The sequence below is a fragment of the Geospiza fortis genome, unplaced genomic scaffold (genome assembly GCF_000277835.1).
Source record: "Geospiza fortis unplaced genomic scaffold, GeoFor_1.0 scaffold538, whole genome shotgun sequence".
Lineage (NCBI taxonomy): Eukaryota > Metazoa > Chordata > Aves > Passeriformes > Thraupidae > Geospiza > Geospiza fortis.
Window position 1 is genome coordinate 3,285,059 of NW_005054368.1, and position 21,408 is coordinate 3,306,466.

At 42.1% G+C, this 21,408-nt stretch overlaps 2 protein-coding genes across 2 annotated transcripts; both read right to left on the bottom strand.

The window, feature by feature from the left end:
- Positions 1–832: 832 nt before the first annotated feature.
- Positions 833–11,672, bottom strand: LOC102037160 (transient receptor potential cation channel subfamily V member 1). Its single transcript, XM_005424482.2, has 17 exons — positions 11,513–11,672; positions 10,843–10,873; positions 9,046–9,361; positions 8,328–8,494; positions 7,874–8,026; positions 7,367–7,507; positions 6,600–6,898; positions 5,824–6,000; positions 5,458–5,622; positions 5,104–5,199; positions 4,733–4,803; positions 4,188–4,353; positions 3,395–3,461; positions 2,664–2,980; positions 1,971–2,098; positions 1,604–1,719; positions 833–1,159 (listed from the first exon to the last, which is right to left on the bottom strand). The coding sequence occupies exons 3-17, from the start codon at positions 9,345–9,347 to the stop codon at positions 990–992; spliced, it is 2,535 nt and encodes an 844-aa protein (XP_005424539.1). The 5' UTR covers positions 9,348–9,361; positions 10,843–10,873; positions 11,513–11,672; the 3' UTR covers positions 833–989.
- Positions 11,673–13,431: 1,759 nt separating this feature from the next.
- On the bottom strand, positions 13,432–21,407 carry SHPK (sedoheptulokinase; the record flags this gene model as incomplete). The annotated part of the gene is made up of 7 exons (XM_005424411.2): positions 13,432–13,846; positions 14,689–14,889; positions 14,989–15,164; positions 16,203–16,355; positions 17,519–17,704; positions 19,937–20,076; positions 21,264–21,407. Coding segments are annotated over 7 exons (1,395 nt in total), but the record flags the coding sequence as incomplete, so codon positions are not given.
- Between the last annotated feature and the right edge of the window lies 1 nt (position 21,408).

A 21,408-nucleotide genomic window follows, 5' to 3' on the forward strand; every position in this document is an offset into this window, starting at 1 on the left:
GAAAGAAGGAAAAACCATTTATCTTTTCTTGCTCAGCACAGCAGCACTGTGGTCCAGCACTGAAATACGGGGCCAGCTGTCAATAAAACAAATTTTCTTGTCCTTAGCTCCTCTATGCCCACTCACTTTTCAAGAAGATGCCAAAGTTCCTCTTATTCTTTCCTCTCTTTCCAAGGCTTCCATCTGTATTTTCAGAACATCTGCCTATTTTCCCTCTGATATTTTTCCTTATTCTCTTTATAGACCCAGCCAGATGGATTTTCAGCATCAGATTTTTGCTGTCAAAATCAAGAACAAAAACTTTCTAATTTCAAGATTATTATTGTTGTACATTGTTATACATCTGACCTTTGAAACATATATTCTTTATAACCACGATCTCTTGCTTTGTGCAAAGTTCATCCGTTATCTAAATAAATGTCAAATTTGGGATCTTGTTAAGCTTTTAGCTTCAGTAAAATAACTGTGAATTTCTGGAGTTTACTCAGACAGTATAAAAGAAACATTTATTTCATTGATTTTGACTATTCAACCTTTAAAATTTCAGAGTGTATTTGTTCTTGTGTTATGAGAAAGTGATTTTGTATTCTTTCCATGTCCCCATTTATTTATCTGCTTTTCAGGAAACTTTCCCCACAGGAACATCTTGGTGACTTTTACTGCTCTTTTATGAGTGCTTTTCCACTGTCATAATAATTTGGTTGGTTGGTTTTTGAGGCAGCAAAGCCACAAAATCAGGGCCTGTGCATGCTCACAAAAATGATTTTTTAATACAAGAGACTCTAAAAACAGACAGAAGGTTGTATTAAAAAATAACCATGAAGACATGAGATTAAACAACAAATAGTTTATTTAGCACACTTAGTGTAATAAATAAATCCTTACACATGGTAATTCCCTAAGTCTCTGACCTTTTTCCAGAAGTCCCTGTTCCTGTAAATGAAGTGCTCTATTGTCCCTTTTGTGAGGACCAGCACAGGCAATCAGAATTAGGCTGACTTTGGAATTGACTCTTTCAACTCCTCAGAATCTTCTGGCTCAAAATAAGGTTCCAAAACAGGTTTTAATTTGACTTCTTCTGGTGGCTTGTGAGGCTCTTCTCTCCTCTTCTCTCCATCTTTTAGAAGTGGAACCAATGTTTTCCAGTGCTTCCCTGAAACTAAAAAGGAAAGGAATGGTTAATTTTTTCCACTCCACAGAAATAGAAGAAAATATTCAAGTGGTTTGAACAGGAAGCTGTTGAAAGAAGAAGAAAGAAGCGGGAAGAAAGGACTTTGTGGTTTTCTTCCCCATCCTGTTCCACAAGTTTTCCATATTTCAGGTGGTAAGTACTGACTGCACAGTGAAATGCTTTGGTGCTGGATGCTGAGCTCCCAAACTCTCTGGGGCTTGGGGTCTCCAAGGCAGCTCCTTGATTTTTACTCCAGAGAGTCAAACTGTGAGCAATGAGCCCATTTCATCCTTTGCATTTTGTGCTGGCTGAAAATGCCATCAGCTCAGCCACTGCATTACCAGTAAGTGCAAAGCCCTGACTGCCCTCCATCAGTTAATCCATGCTGCTGCTTTCACCAGAGTGCATGATTTGGGTCTCTGAAAGCCTCACCTCTGCCAGGCCTAATGGAGAAACTGAGATTTCGTCTGAGGTCCCCAGAGTACCCAGGGTCTTCGTTGATGATGCCCAGATTAGTGTTCCACGTGGACCAGTTCACTTCATCAACCCTGGGGAGACAACAACAAACCCAAGATCTATTTTAAGGATCACTAGACAGCTCCAGGATCAATTTATACCACAAAATGTCACCTCTCAAGCCTGAGATCTGACCCAAAACCCAGACTAAACTGACCATTGCAGACACTATTAGTGCTCTATTCTTCACAGGGCTCCAGGGGGAAAGTTCTGCTTCCCACCACCAGATACTTGAAGTTGTTTGTATACAAAAGCTTGTTGGCTTGATACACAAACAGGTTACCTGAAGCACCATCTGTAATCATCTTGGCCATCAGGGGTGATCCCCACCAGGACTTGCTTCCCAGAGCGGAACGAGTGCCTCAGACAGTTCAAGTAGCTGTTCTCAATGTCCAGGATTGTGATGGCTCTCTGCCACGTAAAGGAAAGCAGAGCACTGAGGGGCTGCTGGTCAAAGTCAAACAAATCCTGAATTCTTTCTTTGTTTTAAAAACCCTGAGTTTTTATCATTGTCAACATCTTAGAGCAGACACTGTAACTCTGCAGCATCACCCTTTGTTAATATGTCACTGAAAATGCTGAATTACTGCCCTGTGAATAAAACTGTGAAGTTCCTTTCTTACCTCCAACGAAAACTGATTCTGGTAAAGATTGGTTTTCCCCTTGTATAATCTCTCCCTTCATAGTCTAATCAGGATTTTCCATCATATAAAGCCCAAACAATTTTGTCCAATTACAAAAATACTTCTTTTCTTACATTCTGAACATCTGTGGAACACTGGCAACATCTGCTTAGTCAAAACATCAAATATTCATGGAAAAGGAGCTAATACACTTTTTTTTAGGAGCTGTTCAGGTGAATCAGGAAGAAGCAATGACCTGCTATTTAGATGCCAGCTCCTAAGGATTCTTTCTGAAATCTCTTATAATTCCCCACACCTTTTTTTTGGACAGCAGCCTGACAGAACCAACACACCTGGAGTTTCCAGATGCTCTTGCTCTCCTGGGCAATTTTGTTGACAGTCTCCCCCATCAGAGCAATGAGCATGTTGAGCAGGAGGATGTAGGTGAGGATGACATAGAGCACCAGCAGGATGACAAAGACAGACTTGAACCTGTAATTCTCTGTGAACTCCAGGTCCCCCATGCCAATGGTGAACTTGAAGAGCTCCAGGCAGGTGTAGTAGAGGCTGTTGTAGGAGGTGCGGCCCCGTTTCAAGTGGCAGCACCTGGCATAGTCAGAGATATTTGTTTCCTGCCCCTCGTTGTCATCTTCAATCAAAGTCACCACAGCTGTGACAAAAAGAGAATTCACACAATGGAAACACAGTTTGAGATCATAACTTCATTGCAAGCAGTGAAAAGGAGCAGAGAGGTAACACACGTTCCCTGCATGGCACATTGACCCCAGGGAAATTGCCCTATAAAATATTCCCCAGAGCTGACACCCTCTTAGCAGGTGCTGGCTCAGTTTTCTCCACATAGAAAAGGATGGCTGGTTTTCTATTCAGCTTTGCAACTTTGAAAAGCTGTATGAAATTACTATAAATAATCGTTATTCTGAAGAGATTTGGTTTTCTTAAATTTTTTTAAATTAGGTTAATTTGTTCGTTTTTAGTTGTGAACAAAAATACCTAAGCAACTTAAAAAATAAAATTTTCTGAGATTCTTTAAGGTAAAAAAAAGTAACTCCAAGTAGAATATTACCTGTAGAAAATCCCAAGAGGAATACGAGATAGACAAACATGAAGCGACATAAATCTCTGAGGATCATCTGTAGCAAGGAAACAGATGAAAAGATTTTAAAACTTGAATATAAACTGCAACAAAAACTGGTAGAAAATACTGCTTTGGCTCAAGAATGCATTTGCTCTGAACTGGCTGTTCATGCATTAAGCATTATTATCCAGCTGAGATAATAAATTTTAATACAGAAAACATTTTTCTCTTATCCATGCAACAATTTACACACAAATGCAACACATACACATGAGAACAGTTTCCTCTTTGTGAGCACAAACCACATAAAGGCACTTCCATCTTTCTTCCCTCTTGGACTGGCTGGCTACATCACAGAGAGGTTTATTAGCCAGCTACTGCCTCTTTGCTAATTGCTCTGTTTGGCAACATTTTATCTATACCTGGAGAAATTTCCAGCTGGTAGAAAGCTGGGCCATGTCCCACCAGAGCAGCCTGGTGAGACTGGTGAGGCTGTTCTCAGTCTCCTTGCATCCACGCCTACCCAATTATAGTTATTTTGAAGCATGGCAGGTAATAAAAACAATAATAATCATCATCATCCTATCAAGACTGCTATAAAACATATGGGTGAAGAGCAGGGGGGTTTTTTTACATCACTTACATTTTATCACTTCACTCAGAAAATAATAACAAAGGGTAGCAGAGTCATATGAGAGGCAGACATGGCCTGGAAATGGGGCTGTTGCAGAAATTCCTGCGGTGAGGCTCTGCTGCCCCCTCAGGCGCTCCCTGCACTGACCTTGGCGATCATGACCGAGTAAATCCCCATCTGCTGGAAGCCCCGCGTGTAGTAGAGCATGTTGGTCCAGCCCAGGGCCAGGGAGAACACCATGGAAGCCACGTAGAGCTCCTGGCCACAGAAGTACAGCACCACAGAGCTCAGCAGGAGCAGGGAGTGGACAAAGCTGGAAGACAAGAGTGCCGTGAACGCAGAGGGCTGAGCTGGCCACAGGTGCTGGGAACAGAGCAGCCCCGTGGGGGAGAGAGCAGAACAAGGGATTGTCCAGTTGGGAAGAGAAAGGGCCTTGGAGAGGCATTCTGCATAAACAATGTGTAAATCCCATTGGAGATCTATTCCTAACTCCTGCATGACACACTGAACATTCAGACACTTAATTTGCTTTACCTCCACAGGAGGTCACTGATCCAGACCCATCTGTTCAAGGATGTCCACTGGCACCTCTAAAGACTCAGGGAATTATTGCAAAGCTCCTATCACAGGTGGCTTCAGCCTCAACTACAGATCCCACACACTGAGATGCAATCAAAGATATTGGAGCTTACAAAAGAACCTCACTGTAGCCATCAACTATCAGGGTCCTCAGTGATGGGCGCCTCTGCACGAAATACTGGATCTGAAAAGGGAACAAAGGCCAGGTTTGCATCAAGGAAATATTAATATCCCCTGTGAATTAATTAACTAAGCACTGACCCCTGTATCAGGGAGCTGGTACCCAAAAAACACCTCAAAACCAGCACTGGTGTAAGATCTAGGGAGGACTCTCCAATAACATCAAGTCAAGGAAAATGATTTTTGTACCTCTTGACTAAAACATGGATTATCTAAGCAGCCAATGTTCATGAATACGAAAAGCTTGTTTGATTCTCTCCTACACCTACCCAAACAGCAAAAGGAAAATTTTCAAATATCTTACCCCTCTGAAAAAGAAATAGAGGCCTCCCAGTACACTCAGGATCTCTCCAGTTACTCGAAAATATTCCCCAGTGCTGTAACCAAAGGTGAAGGGAGGCTGTAGAAGACAGAAAAATAGATATGTTCAGCAGAACTGCTGGCCTTGCAGTTGCTGGAAGCAACTCCATTTCTGGGGGAACAGGGAGTGGTTAAGTTTCTCAATGTGCTGCAGCAATGGGGCAAGAGTGGGACGCAAGCAGGGTCAAATCTCTCTCCTGCCTTTTGGAAAGGGGAAAATTTGGATGCTAAGGGCACACATTCAAATTGGGATATCATGCAGTGGGCAGTTCCCCTGACACATGACAGGATAATGTACCTTTTCATTTTTCTGTACAGGTCTGTAGTAAGCAGCTGCAGTGAGGATGGTGATGTGCATGGTGTAGACAAAGAAGTTGAAGTAAAACAAGTGCTTGACAAAGCGGTCCCACTTGTCCTGCAGCAGCCTGTTAAGGGGCTCCACCAGCAGCATCTCGTGACGGTTCTGTGCAGGAGCAAAAGGAGAATTTTGGTAGGACCAGAATATACTGGTCTTTGAAAAAACCCACATTCTATAAATCTTTAGCAGATGATCCCTCTAGTTCCCTTAAGCTCAGGGTGGAGGTTGCTGTTTTATGGAAATCAGGGAAAAGATGCTCTGTGTGGAACATGAAGCTCTCCCCAGGCAAGGAAGTGCAGTACTCACTGGTGTCTCACTGCTGTAGGCAAGGATCTCCAGCACTGAATTTTTCTCACAGGTGTCTATACAGGACAGGTCATAAAGAGAGGAGTGGACAGGTCCATAGGCCCATTCAGTGAACTTCCTGGACAAGTGTCTGCACTCGGGGTCTTTGATCTCCCGTCTGAGGATGTAAGCGAAAATCTAATTGCAAAAGAACAATACAACCAACATTTCAGTGCTAATGGACTTCTCATTCCTCAGCCTCTCCACAACACAGGAAGGGTCATTTCTCCCTAGTTCAACTGAGCTGAAGCCAACCACTGGAGCACTGCAGAGATCACAGGCTGAAATAAACACAGTTGATTTTCTCACTGCGTGATGGGAGATGGGAAACACAAACACCTCTTACAACTTGGAATTATCTGTTTCAAAACTGCAAGAGAAAAGCAGAGATGTTACACATCTCTGAGCAGTCACTTTGAATTGGGACTGCCAGAAGATTAATTACATCAGCCAGTCTGAAATAAAAGAGCTCCAGTGGTTCAGATGATATCAGAGATCCACTTTCTGTTTCCTCTGGGGCTGCCTTGCATACCAGTGGTGTGTGAATAAACCAGCTGGGCACACACACTCACACTTTGTAGCCTTTAAGGACTGTGCAGTTAAACAGCAGCATCAGTTCCTCTTAACTAAAAGGCCTCAAAAATGAAGTTCTAAAATCCATTCTGCATAAATGTTTTACATGTTCTTTCTATAATGTGACACAGCAATGGGACAGTCAAACACCTTTGTTCACCTACCCCTATCTTCCCTGTTTTCGCTGCCAGAGTTAAAGGAGTCAGCCCTTTCTTGTTGGTGAGTTCTTCCAGCTTGAGGATGGGATTAATTTTGGCACCAAGGATCAATATGTTATTATACATCTTGGTCACAAACTTGGTGTTATCCTTGGTGTTATCTGCAATCTCCACCAGTGTGTGCAGGACCATGTTGCCCATGGAGTCCTCAGCAGCGATGTTGGCTGCCTGGTAGGGATTCTCCAGGAGGAATTTCACAATGCAGAGCTGGTTGGTGCAGGCAGCCAGGGACAAAGGCAGCTCTCCTATGGCAAACAATGGGAAGGAGTGGTCAGAAAGCCCAGTACTAGATGTGCATAAACAGAAACATCACATTGTTTTCATCTTTCACCATGTGAAAAGATTAATTTCTCTGTCTGGAATAGCACCAATTCTTGTGATAGCTGTTAAAATTGGTTTTCTTTAGTTTAACTACATCACAGAAGCACAGCTGCTTAAAAAAACCCTGCCAGGACAGGAGCAGGTTACAAAGAATACAGTGCTCAGAGAACAAAGGAAAGCTGACACCAGGCTCACACTGAACACCATCAGCTACCAACTGTGTTTCTTTATAAGCTCAGTCTTTGGGAGAAAATATTTGGCCTAAAGGTGGAACAGCCCATCTGGTACTTCTGAGCCTCCAGCCCCACATAAACAGGATTATTTAACAGCTTGCACTTGGGATGCTGCTAGGACAACTCCATCAATAAAGACCATACTGTGCTCACTCCTACCAAAATAAAAGCCAGATTTCCCTTTGATTTTCCTGAAGAACTCCCCACAGGCTCTGGCATGAACATCTGCTCCATTCTGGACCAGGAGCTTCACCAGGTACATGTTCCTCCTCTCGATGGCAATGTGAAGAGCAGTCTGGCCTGCAGAGACACCCATCAGACAGAAATCCTCAGCATTTAGTACAGACTGAGAGCTTTCAGCACTGCAATTCCCTCAGCTCCATGTAAGATGCTGGAACTGAGAGCTCTGTAGGCTAAAAAGCTCTACAACTGAACAGGAAAAAACCACACAAACAGCAAATGCAAATCATTAAATCACTGTATATCAAAAATTGCAGAATATTGCACCCAACTGGGCACAGCCCCAGCACAAATGCACAGATTGTCAGTAACACACCAGAACTTTGGGGTGCATAAGGCCTCATGCACAAGACTTTGAGAGCCCTGCCTGACCCCATTTCAAGTCTGAGCACCCTAAGCATTCACTGCAGCAGCTGCTTCTCTTACCCTTGTAGTAGTTGTCAGTATATTCTGCATTAACAAACTCTTTCAGAGTTCCAGTTTTCCTTGCAATATCCAGCAGCAAGGGAATGGTATCATTTTTCCCATCATGTAGATTCAGCATGGCTTTCAGTAAACAGGTTTTGCCAGTTTCAGGCTCTGTAAAATAAAAAATTGCAGGTATATAGAAGCGATTACAAAGCCACCATCTATACCCAGGCAAACAGGAATTAATGAGGTTCTTTTCAAAAGACAAGAAACTTCATTTAGTGTTTCACAGAAAATTTCAGCTCCTGTAACTTTCCAATCAATGGAAATGATTGGAATGGGTTGCCCAATCAATAGGGCTATTAAAGGACCTCCTGCAGACATGGAACATAATTATCTTTTTTATTTTCATCTCAGGAGCACTACTGGAAGAAGAAGAAGGCAACTCAAGGTACGTGACACTAAAAGGTACCTTTGAACTCCTCATCTGTGAGATGCTTGAAGGTTCTGTTAAGGTAGAGTAGCAGGTCACTGAGGTCCTTTGTGTTGCCTTGGGCTACAGCATCAAAGATTCTTCTGCGGTCATAAAATCTGAAAGCTTTTTCTGACCAGCCTGTGATGGAATCTGTAGATAGGAGCCTAACAAGGGGAAATGTCAGTTACCTAAAGTCAGATATTTAGCAGGCTTTTTATCAACTACCAGAACACTGCTCTTCGTTTGCTCAGGTGAAGTAGTAAACGCTGCAGATCAGAATAGGTACCTCTGCAAAGACTAAAAGAACAAAGTCTGCAAGCAATTCTCCTGATAAAATTACAATTCTGTTGCTGAAAAGCTGAGAACAAGTGATCAAAGAGGCATTGAAGTTTGGCAGTGTAACTGCAAGCCTGGAGCCAGGCAATCCCTTGTTCTCACTCTGAACCATGTCCATTCACTGAGCAGCCTCAAGCAAGTGAACTGAGGCCTACTGCCAATTTTGGGCATAATATCCATGGAGATAGAGATTTTTAGAGACGCCAAGAGACAACAGTTATTGTCACTTTCAGTTGCAACACTCCCTAATTTGGCATAGAAAACAGTGAAACTGAAAAAGTGGTCATGCTCAAGTGGAGAGAACAAATGCTGCTCTAAGAACCATGGCCTGCAGCTGTCAAACTACTCATTACAACCAAATCTCACCAGGCAGACTTACTTGTGAAGTTTGCCCCTCTCCAAATTCACAGGGAATTTGATGACAGAAGGTGCCATCAGGTGATCCATCTGGCAGAAGGAGTCCATGGGAGCCATGTCCTTGTCACTGTCCCCCATCACAAAGCGGCCCCGTCTTGCAAAAATGTTGCTTTTGGGTGGGTGCACCCTGGAGCTGAGTGGGCCCTGGGGGTTGTCAGGGGCTTCCTGGACAGAGTCCTCCCCATCTGTGTGTTCATCTGTCACTTCAGATTCCTCCATGTCAAAACTGCCAAACTTCTTCATCTTCCCAAGGATGGAGGACATGATGAGCCAGCAGTCTGTGAGGAAGGAGACAAACACCTCAGGTCAGCACTTACAGGGCCATGAGTCCCTCTTGGCCAGGAATGTTTTCCACAAACAGCAGGGAGTGGATTGGTTGCTCTCATCCCAGAAATGAGGCAGATGGACACATTCTCACTGTGCCCACAGCCAGAAGAGTTTGTAGGGTCTTTATTCCATTTGTTCCTGTTCCCACTGCCCTTACCCATTCCAGAGTGCAGAAAACAAACCAGAGCATCCCAGAGCTTCCTGTCCATTTCCCAGCAGAGCTGAGCCTCAGCTACCTCTGCCTAAAACCACTGCCTCATCCTCCAGTCATTGCTAAAACCTGAACAACCTCAAACCCCAAAAATCTCTGCTTTTCTTCTCTACTTTCTGACTGGTTTGTGCCACAAACCATTCTCATGATTCTATCAGGGATGTGAAAAAAGCCCTGCTTGTGCCATAACCTGATCTCTGGGATGCTGAGCACAGAGGCCTTCCTGCACCCAGGAAAATGATCCTTAAGGGCTTTGCCAGAGTTCTGGCAGTGCCTGATGGAAATTGGAGAGTGTGATCCTTGAGAGGTGAGAGTCACCTCAGCCATGAGGCACGGAAACACAGAGGAGAGCTTACCATAGATAAGAACAACCACAGCTGATCTTGTCTGATTCACAACCACACAGAACCTGACACAAGCAACAAATACACAATCAGAGAATGCTTTGGCTGGGATGACCTTAAAGCTCATCTCATTCCACCCCTCTGCCATGGCCAGGGTCACCTTCCACTATCCAAGATTGCTCCAAGCCCTGTCCAACCTGGCCTCGGACACTCCCAGGGATCCAGGGGGAGCCACAGCTGCTGTGGGCAGCCTCTGCCTCCCCACCCTCACAGATAACACACTCTGCTGAAGGTAAAACAAGTTGCCTTTTCTTTGTTTGGTTTCTTATCAACCCGTTTTAATCAGACAAATATTGTCCTTGTGCCACTGAATGGAAAATATCCTGGAATTCCAGCAGTGGAGAAATACCTGAATTGCTGCACAGCTGGCTTAGAGACATGCTCTGAAACCCCACATTGCTTGGAAATCCTACAGCTTTGAGCACAGGAATGTCACTAAATCTTTTAAAAGCTTCAAATCATAAACCACATTAGAGTGGTCAGTAATTTTCTCTGTACAGTCAGGGTTAAAACAACATGAACACGCTTCAAGGTTGTTTCTCTTCACAAGAGAAACATTCTGAGGGTTGTGTGCAAACCTGCATTGAAGCTGGATTTTCAGTTCTGTGGGAATAATTCATATTTACATCAAGGGTCACTTACATTTTTCTGTGAAAGCAGGACAGGGAAGAAAATTTTGTCATTTGCATTTTCTATAATTTTGTACAATATACACATAAAGAAAACAGCCATTTGCAAACTTGCACATTTAGGGTTACTGGAAACAATCTATCATAGCACAGATAAAATACTAATGACTGCAATTTAACTTGCTCACCTTTCAAGTCCTTTGTCTCCTTAGAACCACTCTGAAAGAATAACATAATATTTTATTAACTGAATTGTCCTATAAATAAGAAATAAAAATATTTCTATTTGGAACAAGATACTAAAATTACAGAAGAACTATTACTACAGTGAAAAAGGAATAAAAACAGTTCCATAAAGTATAGAAAAAATACAGAGGGAATATAGTAATGTATAATTTTAATTTTTTGTCTATTTAAACTCATGCAGATTGAGCCAAAAACATCAGTGAGTGGCTACAGAACACACAATCAATTGTTTTCCACAAAAGAAATATAAATGTGCAGAATAGGCTCAATCCTGTCTCCCTGGCAATTGCTCAAACCTACATTATACATGCTTTCCTTTCCAAACCCTGGTAATATATTTGATAATGAAGACAAAGCTGCATTTCCTCATGAGTAGGAATTTGCAAGGGAAAGAACCTTCACAAATCTGTGGAAGGATTATCAAAAAAAAACCCAATAAGCATTATCTAGTTTAAAAAATGCACAACATACTTGATCTCCTTGGAACCCATGTACACAGAAGTTTGATACAATGAACAAGGAAATATTTTGGCTAGAATGCCTTGCCACATCACAAATAACAGAGTTTAAAAATAATCAACCATGCTATTCAAATATACATGCAGAACTTACAAATGTTGACAAAAATCCTGTCTTCTGAGAAATGGTCCAGTCTCAGTAAACACCCACTGATCTACAGGAATTTGGTGCCAGATATTCCTCCTCCAAGGTGTCTGGACTGCAAAGCCCTCAGAGTTTGCTTCTCCACTTCATTTGTCTGCAAAATGTGATGATTTTTAGAACGAAGGGAAGTTCACTGGAAAAACAGAGAATACAGCAATAAGGTAATTAAGAACAATTCTGGAACCAGAAGCATCAGTGGCTTCTATTCCCAGAGGTTTAGCAAAGCTCTTTACAAGAATTGCAGTAAGTTGCTGTTGTTTTTCCCTCCCCTTTAATTGCATTTAGTAATGGATATTCTTCTCCAGATTTCCTCTTTGTAAATACACTAAAGTTTGCAAATAAAAAAACCCCAAAAAAACCCAGCACCCAAACCACTAGACAGCAATTGTTTCTGGGGGGTCACAGTTTCAATTCTTGAATTTCAATTCAATTTACAAAACTTTGTAAAATCTTTCTTGTGTGGTTGATTTAAAGATAAATATTTTAACAATAAGCTAATTCAGAACAAAGTTGAGGAAGAACCAGTAAGTCCTAAAGTCTTTTTGCTTCATATTTCTCCTATATTTTATTTAAAGTTTATATATATGTATGTAAGAGTCAGCCTCTAAATATTAATGTTATGAGGAAAAAAAACCCCAACTTATCTAATCCTGGATGGATCTAACACCCTCAAAAATTCAGAGCTGTGTCATATATTGCTAAATATATAATTTACATAAGATCTTTTTGACAGAAACTGGTCTGGAGAAACAGCTTTTCCAGAGGCTGTTAGGCTGGGTGCAGACCCCCAACTTCCTGAGATTTTGAGTAGAATATGAAATTATTCAATGAAATTATCTGTATTTTGTTTTGCAAAAGGTGGCTGTCTCTCTAGTCTTGCCATCTATCCATGAATATATAAAAGAATTATGTATTTACCTATTTAATAGCAAACTAATTATACTCCTTAGTTTGTGGTACTCAGAGTCACAAGGCTCTTTATTAATGCATAAATATAGATTACCAATAGGCAGCTCCTCAGCAGCATCCAAAATGCTGCAAAGGTTTTTGATGCAACAGCATCATCAGCTCTTGCCTGTTATTCAATAAAAATGAAAACAAACCTGCTGATAAAAATATATTTATAATAACGCAAGAGGGAAAACAACATATACAAATTCAGACTTTTTCCAACACCTTTGTCTACATTTTGTCTGTAACTTGCCAACAATTCCCTAAACATGACATGGAATGGAAATGAAGCCATCTCTGTAATTAAGATCTCAGAACTCAGCACAGTTTCTCACCATAAAAATGTCAGTCTTGATGTTGCTAATGAGGAAGAGAGGAATCCACGTCCATATTCCAGAGGAAACATGTGCTTCCTAGGAATGAAACTGTATGCAGATAACATAAAACACCTTGTTTCCCAATGTCATTTGAGCAAAAGAAATGTACATGTAGACAGAAAGTAGAAATGTTTTAACTTTAAAATAAAGACTGGGAGAAGAAATAATTTCTAAGAGCATAAGATAGGGGATAAAACTTGGAAATTTTAAGGGAGTGCACAAAAGCATCAGACCAAGTTACAGACAGCAGCTCATCTCTCCCAGCCCTTTCCAACATATTTCCTACCAGGAAAATAAGTCTCACAAGAAGTGTATTTTTATGCAGAAAGTTAATGGATCTTTCCCAGCCACTCAGATAAGTTTAATGTGATAATTACTTCTCATTTCACAAATGGGAATGACAGAGCAACAAAATGTGCAGACCCAGAAGAAGCAGACATTAAATGCAGAGGTTTTGTCCCACTGTAGAGTGAAAGGGCATGTGAATATAGTGGAAAAAAAACATTATAGAGTTAGGAAAAAACCAGAAGCTGCATCTCAGGCCATTCCAAATAATGACTTTATTTACCATGGAACATCACCATAGCTGCCCCCACAGCAGCATCCACATCCTTCCCATAAACCACAGGGAATGGAAAAATCCTCTCCACTTCCTGTCTCAGCACCTCATTCCTAGCAAGGGCACTGCCACTGCCCAGGATCCTGCTGACCCCCAGCTCCTGCAGGTGCTGCACAGGGAACATGGAGCACAGGTTCTCCACGAGGCCACGGCACAGGGCTCTGGTGACATGGCCCAGGGACAGCTCAGAGGCACCAATGCTGCTCACTGATGCCAGCAGCTCAGGAAGGTGTCTCTCTCCAAAGATGGTTGGGTGGACTGAGAGCTTGCTGTGTTTTTGGGCCAAGGCTGCTTGGATTATCCTTGGGTAGATGGCAGATTCCTGAACCTGAAATCCTGCAGATGGGAAATATTTTGTTACCAATCTGAAAGGGTCTGGTGTATCCCACATGTGGGCAGTTACAACAGACACTGATGCACCTGTTCAGCAAAATATTGGATATTTTTTTCTGTGCCCCAAAGGTAATTGTGTGTCCAAGATAATGAATGATGATTCTCCCATCCAACTGTACCCAGAATGTGCAATAGCAGAAACTTTTTTCTGATTACAGCAACTGCCTGTCCTGACAGTAACAGCTACTCCTCATTGCCTGTACTGTTCCACAAAACAATGTCTTTAAAGGGACTGACAGCAGGGTTCAGCTTCAGTGGCTGGATTCCATGTGAATGCAACATTCACCTCGAGTACTTACTGAAAGAACAATTTCAGAGCTGATTTCTGTAGTGCAAAACCCAAGAGATTATTAAAAAACCTGTCAATGCCATGCTTAAAGCACTTAAAAGATATTCCATGAGTTTGAGTCTTAAAATCCATTAATGCTACAAAATATGCATCAAAAGGACTCCTTTGGACTGCAGTCACACAAAATTACAGGCTGCTGTCCTCAAATCTGCCAACATTGCCTTTTGAAAATCAACTGGCACAAAATAGCTCTGTGCTTGAAACAAAAGAAGGCCTAGAGGGAATATGAATGTGGAGTCCAAGCATGACTGTCCCAGCATGTTCAAAAGCTTCAGCAGGAAATTCCAGAGATCTGGGAAGCATGACCCAGGAATTCCATCCTTGTTCCCTTTATGGCATGATGGAACAGCTCCAGGCTTGTCCCTTTGCTTCAGCTTCCTTTTACCTTGATGATCAACCCCAGCTTTGTGCTTCAACTCTCCTTGACATGACTTACCCAGCTCTTGTGCCCACTGTGCCACCATTCCCACAAATGTTGCAAGCACATTCCCTCCATTGAGTGATGCTGCCACTGCCAAGTAGTCACCATTGAAGTAGGGAAAATAAGTGACAGCTGAGGAAGGATCTGGTGCCTCTGGAGGCTGGAAACCCAGGGGCATTGAGATGGTCAGCTGAGCAGAGGTGCTGATATTAAGAACTAAAACATGGACAAAAAAAAGCAAAAAATCAGTGTTTTACTAAGCTACCCTGAAGGAGAACAACGAGAAAAACAAATTAGATACCAAAATGACCATACCTGCATCAGTCCTCTCAGTCAGACAGGAATAAACAGAGCACTGGAAATCTCCCAGAGCAATTCCCACTTTTGCTCCTTTGGGTATTCCATGCCATGCACAGGTTGTCCTGCCTGCAATACTGCCAGGGTCTCCCACCTCTGGAAGCAAGTGCACAGGAAAGCCAGATTTTTTCAGTCTGGAAGTAGAACAACATTATGGGAATAAAGCAGTTGGGGACTGTGTGGCACTGCTACAAAAAACTCTTTGAAATCACAGATTAACCTGGCCACACATTTGTGGCTGCTGGATTTATGGATGCTTTCACCAGTTTAGAAAGCTTGGTCGTGGACAGGGGCAGCATTCCAGTCCAGTGGGCTGGGTAAACCAGTCTGGAAGAATAAATTGTTTCCCTTTCTATGCAATCTGAGCACCTGAGATTATTCAGTGCATGTTCAGCAAGTTTAACCTACTGATGTCATATGGACCAGCAGGTCCAGAGTAAAGGGACAATCACAAAACCAGCCAAAAATGCAGCTAAGTGTCAAAGAACTTCAGTTGTCATGCAATTAGTAGTTCACAACAAAGTCATGAAGAGTTAAGTCCAACAAACTCCTTACACAATCAGCTGCAGGTGCTACAGCAACACCACCACATTAGTAACAGTTCAGTTCAGTCAGCAAAATGCAAATTTCTGTCACTCTTTCATACCTGGATGAGAAGATCTTTCACCTTGGAGTCCTGGCCTAACCTAAGCCCTGAAATATATAAGGCCTTAGCACTCAGCCCTGAAAGAGTAAATCATTAAAATAAATAAGTAAATAAATTAACTGATTCCTTCTAAGATTTCCTGTAGCTTAATAGCTCTTACGTATTATCACAAGTAAGTCTTAGAAGTTATGAAGCTCAGCTCAAAGAACTAGAGTGGTAACTCTTTATCATGGCACAGGTAACACTGTGGCTGCACTTCTCCATCCCACCCCCCACAGAAAGGGAGAGAACCCCTGATAAGTCTCTCAGCTCTGCTGTTTGTAGGTATTTTTAAAATTACTGGGCCAGATTTTATCAGATTAAACAGAGCAGACCTCAATAGCACTTCAGTACAGGCCACAATTGATTAGGAATATCTTTGAATCCCTTTTTATCTGTAGCACATCAACAGTCAGGGCCCAAAGAGGGGCTCACACTGCCTGACACAAGCAGTGCACAAACCCCATTGAATGGCCTCAGCACTTACATGTCAGTATTCCAGCTCTTGTTTCTGCAGTTAAAATATCCCCAGCTGGCAGCATTCTGGACAGACATCAGTGGCTTCTTCAGGTCACACAGCATGGCAACCACATAGTCCTGGATGGTGCCAGCTGCATCATAAGCCTTCAGAAAATCTGGACTTTTAAACAAGATGTTTGAAAAACAACAAAAAAAAGAGAGGTTTTTTGCTTTAAGGCAGTGAGAGAAGACAATTTTCATTGTTAGGGGGAACTTCAGACACGTGGGTCCATTAAAATATCAAATGCTCACCTCAGTGATCAACCTGAATTTTATTGTTTTGGTTTTTTTAAATGGAATTTGTTATCCAAGCTGCAGCAATACTTATCTGCAGACAATGGAGAGAGGGCAGCTTTAAGAAATGGGTTGTCTAGGTTCAAAAGCACAGCATGGAAAAAATTAGCAGGAAAGTAGTAATTGTAATTGTTTGTGTGAACTAAACAGCATTTTGTTGATCCTGGAGCATTACTGAAAAATAGGTAAATTCCCACTTGCTCTGGGATCCACAAATTATATGAATGGAAATGTACCAAATGTGAAGTAAAACAAAGCAGCTGGACTCATGACTTATGCAGCTCTAAAGATCACACCATGCTCCATAGATTTGCTGGACACACAGTGAAAAAAACCAAAATCTAATAAAATTTGCCCCATTTATTGAACCTGAACTCATTGCAGAGGAAGAGACTGGATCTTTGAGAAATATGAAACTGAAGAGCAAATCTTGCTGATGCCAAATCATAAGTGAAAAATTATATCCTCTGCAAACACACCACAACAAAGCAGAGCATTTGTGTCACCCCATGAGGATCTGTCTCAGTGTCTGAGGAAGGAAGGAACTGAAATTAATTTAGAGACTCTGTTTTGGCATCTGGCAGCAACCAGACCAAGCAACTCTGTTACTGTTTTAGGCATGTCTGTACTTTCCACAAAGCAGCACAAGACAAAATGACAGTGTTCAAACTGCACTAGCAGAGCTGCTCTGAGCCATGGTACAGACCAGAATTATTCTATAATACTTAAAAGCTTCTGTTCCTATATGACCAAAAGCTTATCCTTTTATAAGTGATCTGTAGTATTTTTACGAGGTCAGAGACTCTTGCATGCTTAACTGCACATAGTTTATATTAAATACTGCCATTTTATATATTCTTTGACTACTTAATTAAGATTATGATTACAGAGAAGCACAGCCCTCAGCCTGTAGCAGCATTAACGTGCTACAAGAATACTAATTGTCACATCAATTCAAGATGAGAAACAGCCTTTGGAGCAGCAATGTACCTGTTCTTTGAATACCAGAAGACTGTGGCACATCCAAATCCTGTAGCCAGGCTCACGTGTGACTGAGGCAGAGGAAGAGAGGTGAGGAAGGTGGGGCTGCAGCGCCCATCCTGCCAGGTGACCAGGTGGCTGACCTTGTCTGCCTCAAAGGCAGGGCCTGGGCCACTCTCTGACCACTTGCACCCTGAAAACAAAACAGAATCCAAAAATCCAGTGACTCCTGCAGCACAGCCTGCCTGGCATTCCTCATTTCTGGACACACCTGAGAATTTGTTAAATATATCAGAAACAGAGCCAATAGAGACTGTAATGAAATTAGTCTTAGTTTCCAGCCCTAGATAATATCATAATGCAAATTATCCTTTGCAACACAGAGAAAGGTATCCAAGCCTTCCTTCTCTTAAAGAGAGATATTAAAGATACAACTTAAATAACAGGTGAACATCAAAAAAACCCAACCACAGTCTTCTATGGGAGGTGAGGAGCTGGCATGGCAGCTCTCACATGAAAACCTCAGCTGGGTTTTTTTTTTAAATCACCACCTGGAGAATGCTGCCTCAGTAATGAACTGCCCAGGATGGACAGCACAAAGCTGCATCACCTCTGGAGCCCAGGCAACAAGAAACCTGCATCTGAGAGTATTTGGCAGTGCACTGCAAAGTGCTTAAGAGCAAAATCCTCATGTACTACACAACAAAGCTAGGATAGGGTTTAATTCAGGGTTTAATTCAGTTTCCCAGCCCAGCACATTCCTTTTGAGCAGAGAACACCACACCTTTGAGGAAACTTTCCCATTCTTCCATTGAAGAGGAGAGGCTGGGCTCAAGCACTGTTTGCCTGCACATTCCAGGGCCCAGCTCTGACCCCTCCCAGGCCATCCCTGGACACAGGGCAGGGACAGGACAGGTCACTCACTCTGGAGCTGAGGCAAACCCTGGGTTTTGGCCACAGAGCAGAGTGTCAAGAGAAAATACTCAGCTTCCTGACTCACACAAGTATGGCTAGAAAATGTAATTCTTGGGTTGGATACAGGGCTTGGAAGTCACACTCACACAGTAAAAAGCAGCCCTGGAGGCTGGGAGGTGCCATGAGAAACATGCAAAATAAAACACATACTTTTTCTTGTTTCCTCAATTCCCTGTTCTATCAAATGTGTTTGAACTGAATTTCCAATTGGCTTGCTTTTCTTGTTTTAAATGGATTCTAAGAAATATTATTAGTCATAAATGTAACCCTAAAGGACACTATTAAAATGTTTATTTGTGTCCCAAAGGTCCTGGATCCACTTAGTCCACTCAAAACAAATGAGAGCAAAGACCCTCTTTCACTTGATAGAAATGCAACTAAAGTGGCATGTGGCTTTAGGACATAAAATATTTACCAATATGACATAAGGATCTGTGCCTGTGAATACACAAGGCTTTGTTATGTAGCTCCTGGGACAGCTGGAAAGCAACAACAACTCCTCCAGTCCATCAACCCTTGGACTTATTTCTTTGTAATCATTTTTAGTATTTAATGTAAAATTACAGCCAGTAATGAATAGTACAGTGCCTCTTCAAGCAATTAAGATCCTGACAACTTCTGACAGGCAGTGACCAGCACTTTTGGGAAATCTGCTCTGTGGTTTACAATACATCTTTACTTCATAACTCCTGTTTTAATAAAACTTGTATAATTGTCCAGATGAGCACACTACAGGGTTAAGTGCAAAAGACATGGACCCACTCTCTGGAAGCGTTAGACTTCAGTTGGTCTATAAGGCATTAGCCAAGAAGATAATCCATCCCTATCTCACAGGGCTGGCAATCCAAGGCCTGGATTCTTCAAATATCCTCCCTATCACAAGGATTATCTGGGTATTTGCACAACCAGGCCCCACATGACTACCTCACTGCAGCTGACTTTGTCTCTGAGGTCTTGGCAAGCAGCTGAGCATCCACAATCCTGACCACAGTCCTTTCCAGCTCCTACTAACAGAAGCATAAGCAACAAAATGAATGCAACATGACATTTATGTGTGACTTGCTAGGAAAAAAAAGTCTTGGGATTCTGGGAAGAACCAGAGTTATTGAGATGCTGGACAACATCTAGGTAAGGGGTTTGTGAGGTGAATAAAATCCCCCTGCAAGTTATTCATGGGATGCAGAAGTTCTTTCAAAGGGCAACAGATAGCATGTGATGGAGAAACAATTAAGAAGGCACAAGTATGCTACTCCTCCTTCATATTAATAATTGTGCTGAATCTGCAGGGGTGTCATTAGGCTAAATCCTTTAACATTAACTATAGTGAGTAGCTGAAATTTCAGTAAAAAAAGCAAAATTCCCATATGAGACCTTCTGTTAATTCTGTTTTAGAGAAGACCAAAGTGATGCAGCAGTTTAATTTTCTGCATCATAATATGTTTTCTTAAAAGTTTATTGTGTTTCCAAAACACAACCCCATGCATTTGTCCAGAAATCCCAATGTGGGTGACTTGCTGAAGTTGCTGCTGAGGCAGAGCAGCAAGGCATTCATTCAGTGCTCTTAGGATTTTCTGGACATCCTGCTCCATTCCCTGCAATCACAAAGCATTCTCCTGAGCATGAAACCATTAGGATTCACTCAGTGTATTTATTAAACAAGGCTGCTTTAGTCAGAGGTGAAGGACAGAATTCATTTAGTTGAATAGCATTTATTAGAGTAATATTTACTACTAAACTGTAACAAAAAAGAAAAGAAAAGTTGCAAAAAAAAATCCCACAAACCCACAAAAACTAAAAATCAATACTACCACGTTGAGCCTCTTAAACTGAAGGCCAAATAGTTTTTAATTTCCTAAATAACCACACTCAACTGTAACTTTAAAAAATCCATGACCACTGACTACAAGCTTTCATTAATTCACTTTATCTATTCCTTTTCATTTTCCTCACAGAGAGAATTATCCATGTGTTCTGGCAGGTGTGCAGTCTCCCCTGCCTCTTCCTAAAGCTCCTCCCTGTTTACTCAGTGATGATTTTGATGATGCTGACATTCAATTTCTGGATATTCTATTCCTAGAACCACCCAGAAAACTGACCCAACAGTTCCCCAGAAGCTTTCAGTTTCAAGGGTTCAGGTTACTTTGTGACGGACCAGTATGATTACAAAGCTATTGCAACAGAGTCTACAAATAAAAGTGAACTTTGTGCATAGGTACTTTAGGCTGCATAAATTGGCAGGAGGAGGGTTGGCCTGTTTGGTATCCTTGGTATCAGAAACAATGCACATATTTTATGATTCTGATTAATCCTTTTTTTAGATTGACCAGCACAATGGATGTAAAGATCTTTAACAGGAACACTTCTTCCTGGTTATTTTCACAGGGAGTTTCCAGTTATGATTCCACCTCACACTGAAGTGCAAAATAAAACACTCTTCCAGTTGGCAAATGGTTGCTGTTTCCTTACTGGGAGTGTCAAAGATAAGGTGGTGGCTCATGGGAGAATAATTTTACAGTGTTTTAGGCAATTTTTCAAAATCTGGGTCCTTCTTAAGTCAAGCAGCTCTACTTGATCTCCTTGAATGGTGAGCAGGGGGTGTTTTAATTCTGCTTTTTGATACCCAGACACATGCTGCCAATCTGGGCACCAAAACAACCCAGGAAAGCCACTGCACTCTGCCCAACGTACCAAACAACCCAAGCACTGCAAGGCAAGGCCGGCGTCCTGCAATGTCTCTCAGCACTCCCTTAGGGAATTTGCAGGACAATTGAGCCCTTACCTGCGGCGCAGCTCCCGGGCTATCGCTGTGTGCCTGAGTCTCCCTGGAGCAGCTCTGTGCCAGCGACAGCCCTCGCTCTGTCCCTGTCACCAGCGCTGCCTTCACCGACGTCGTGCCCAGGTCAATGCCCAGCACACAGGTGGGC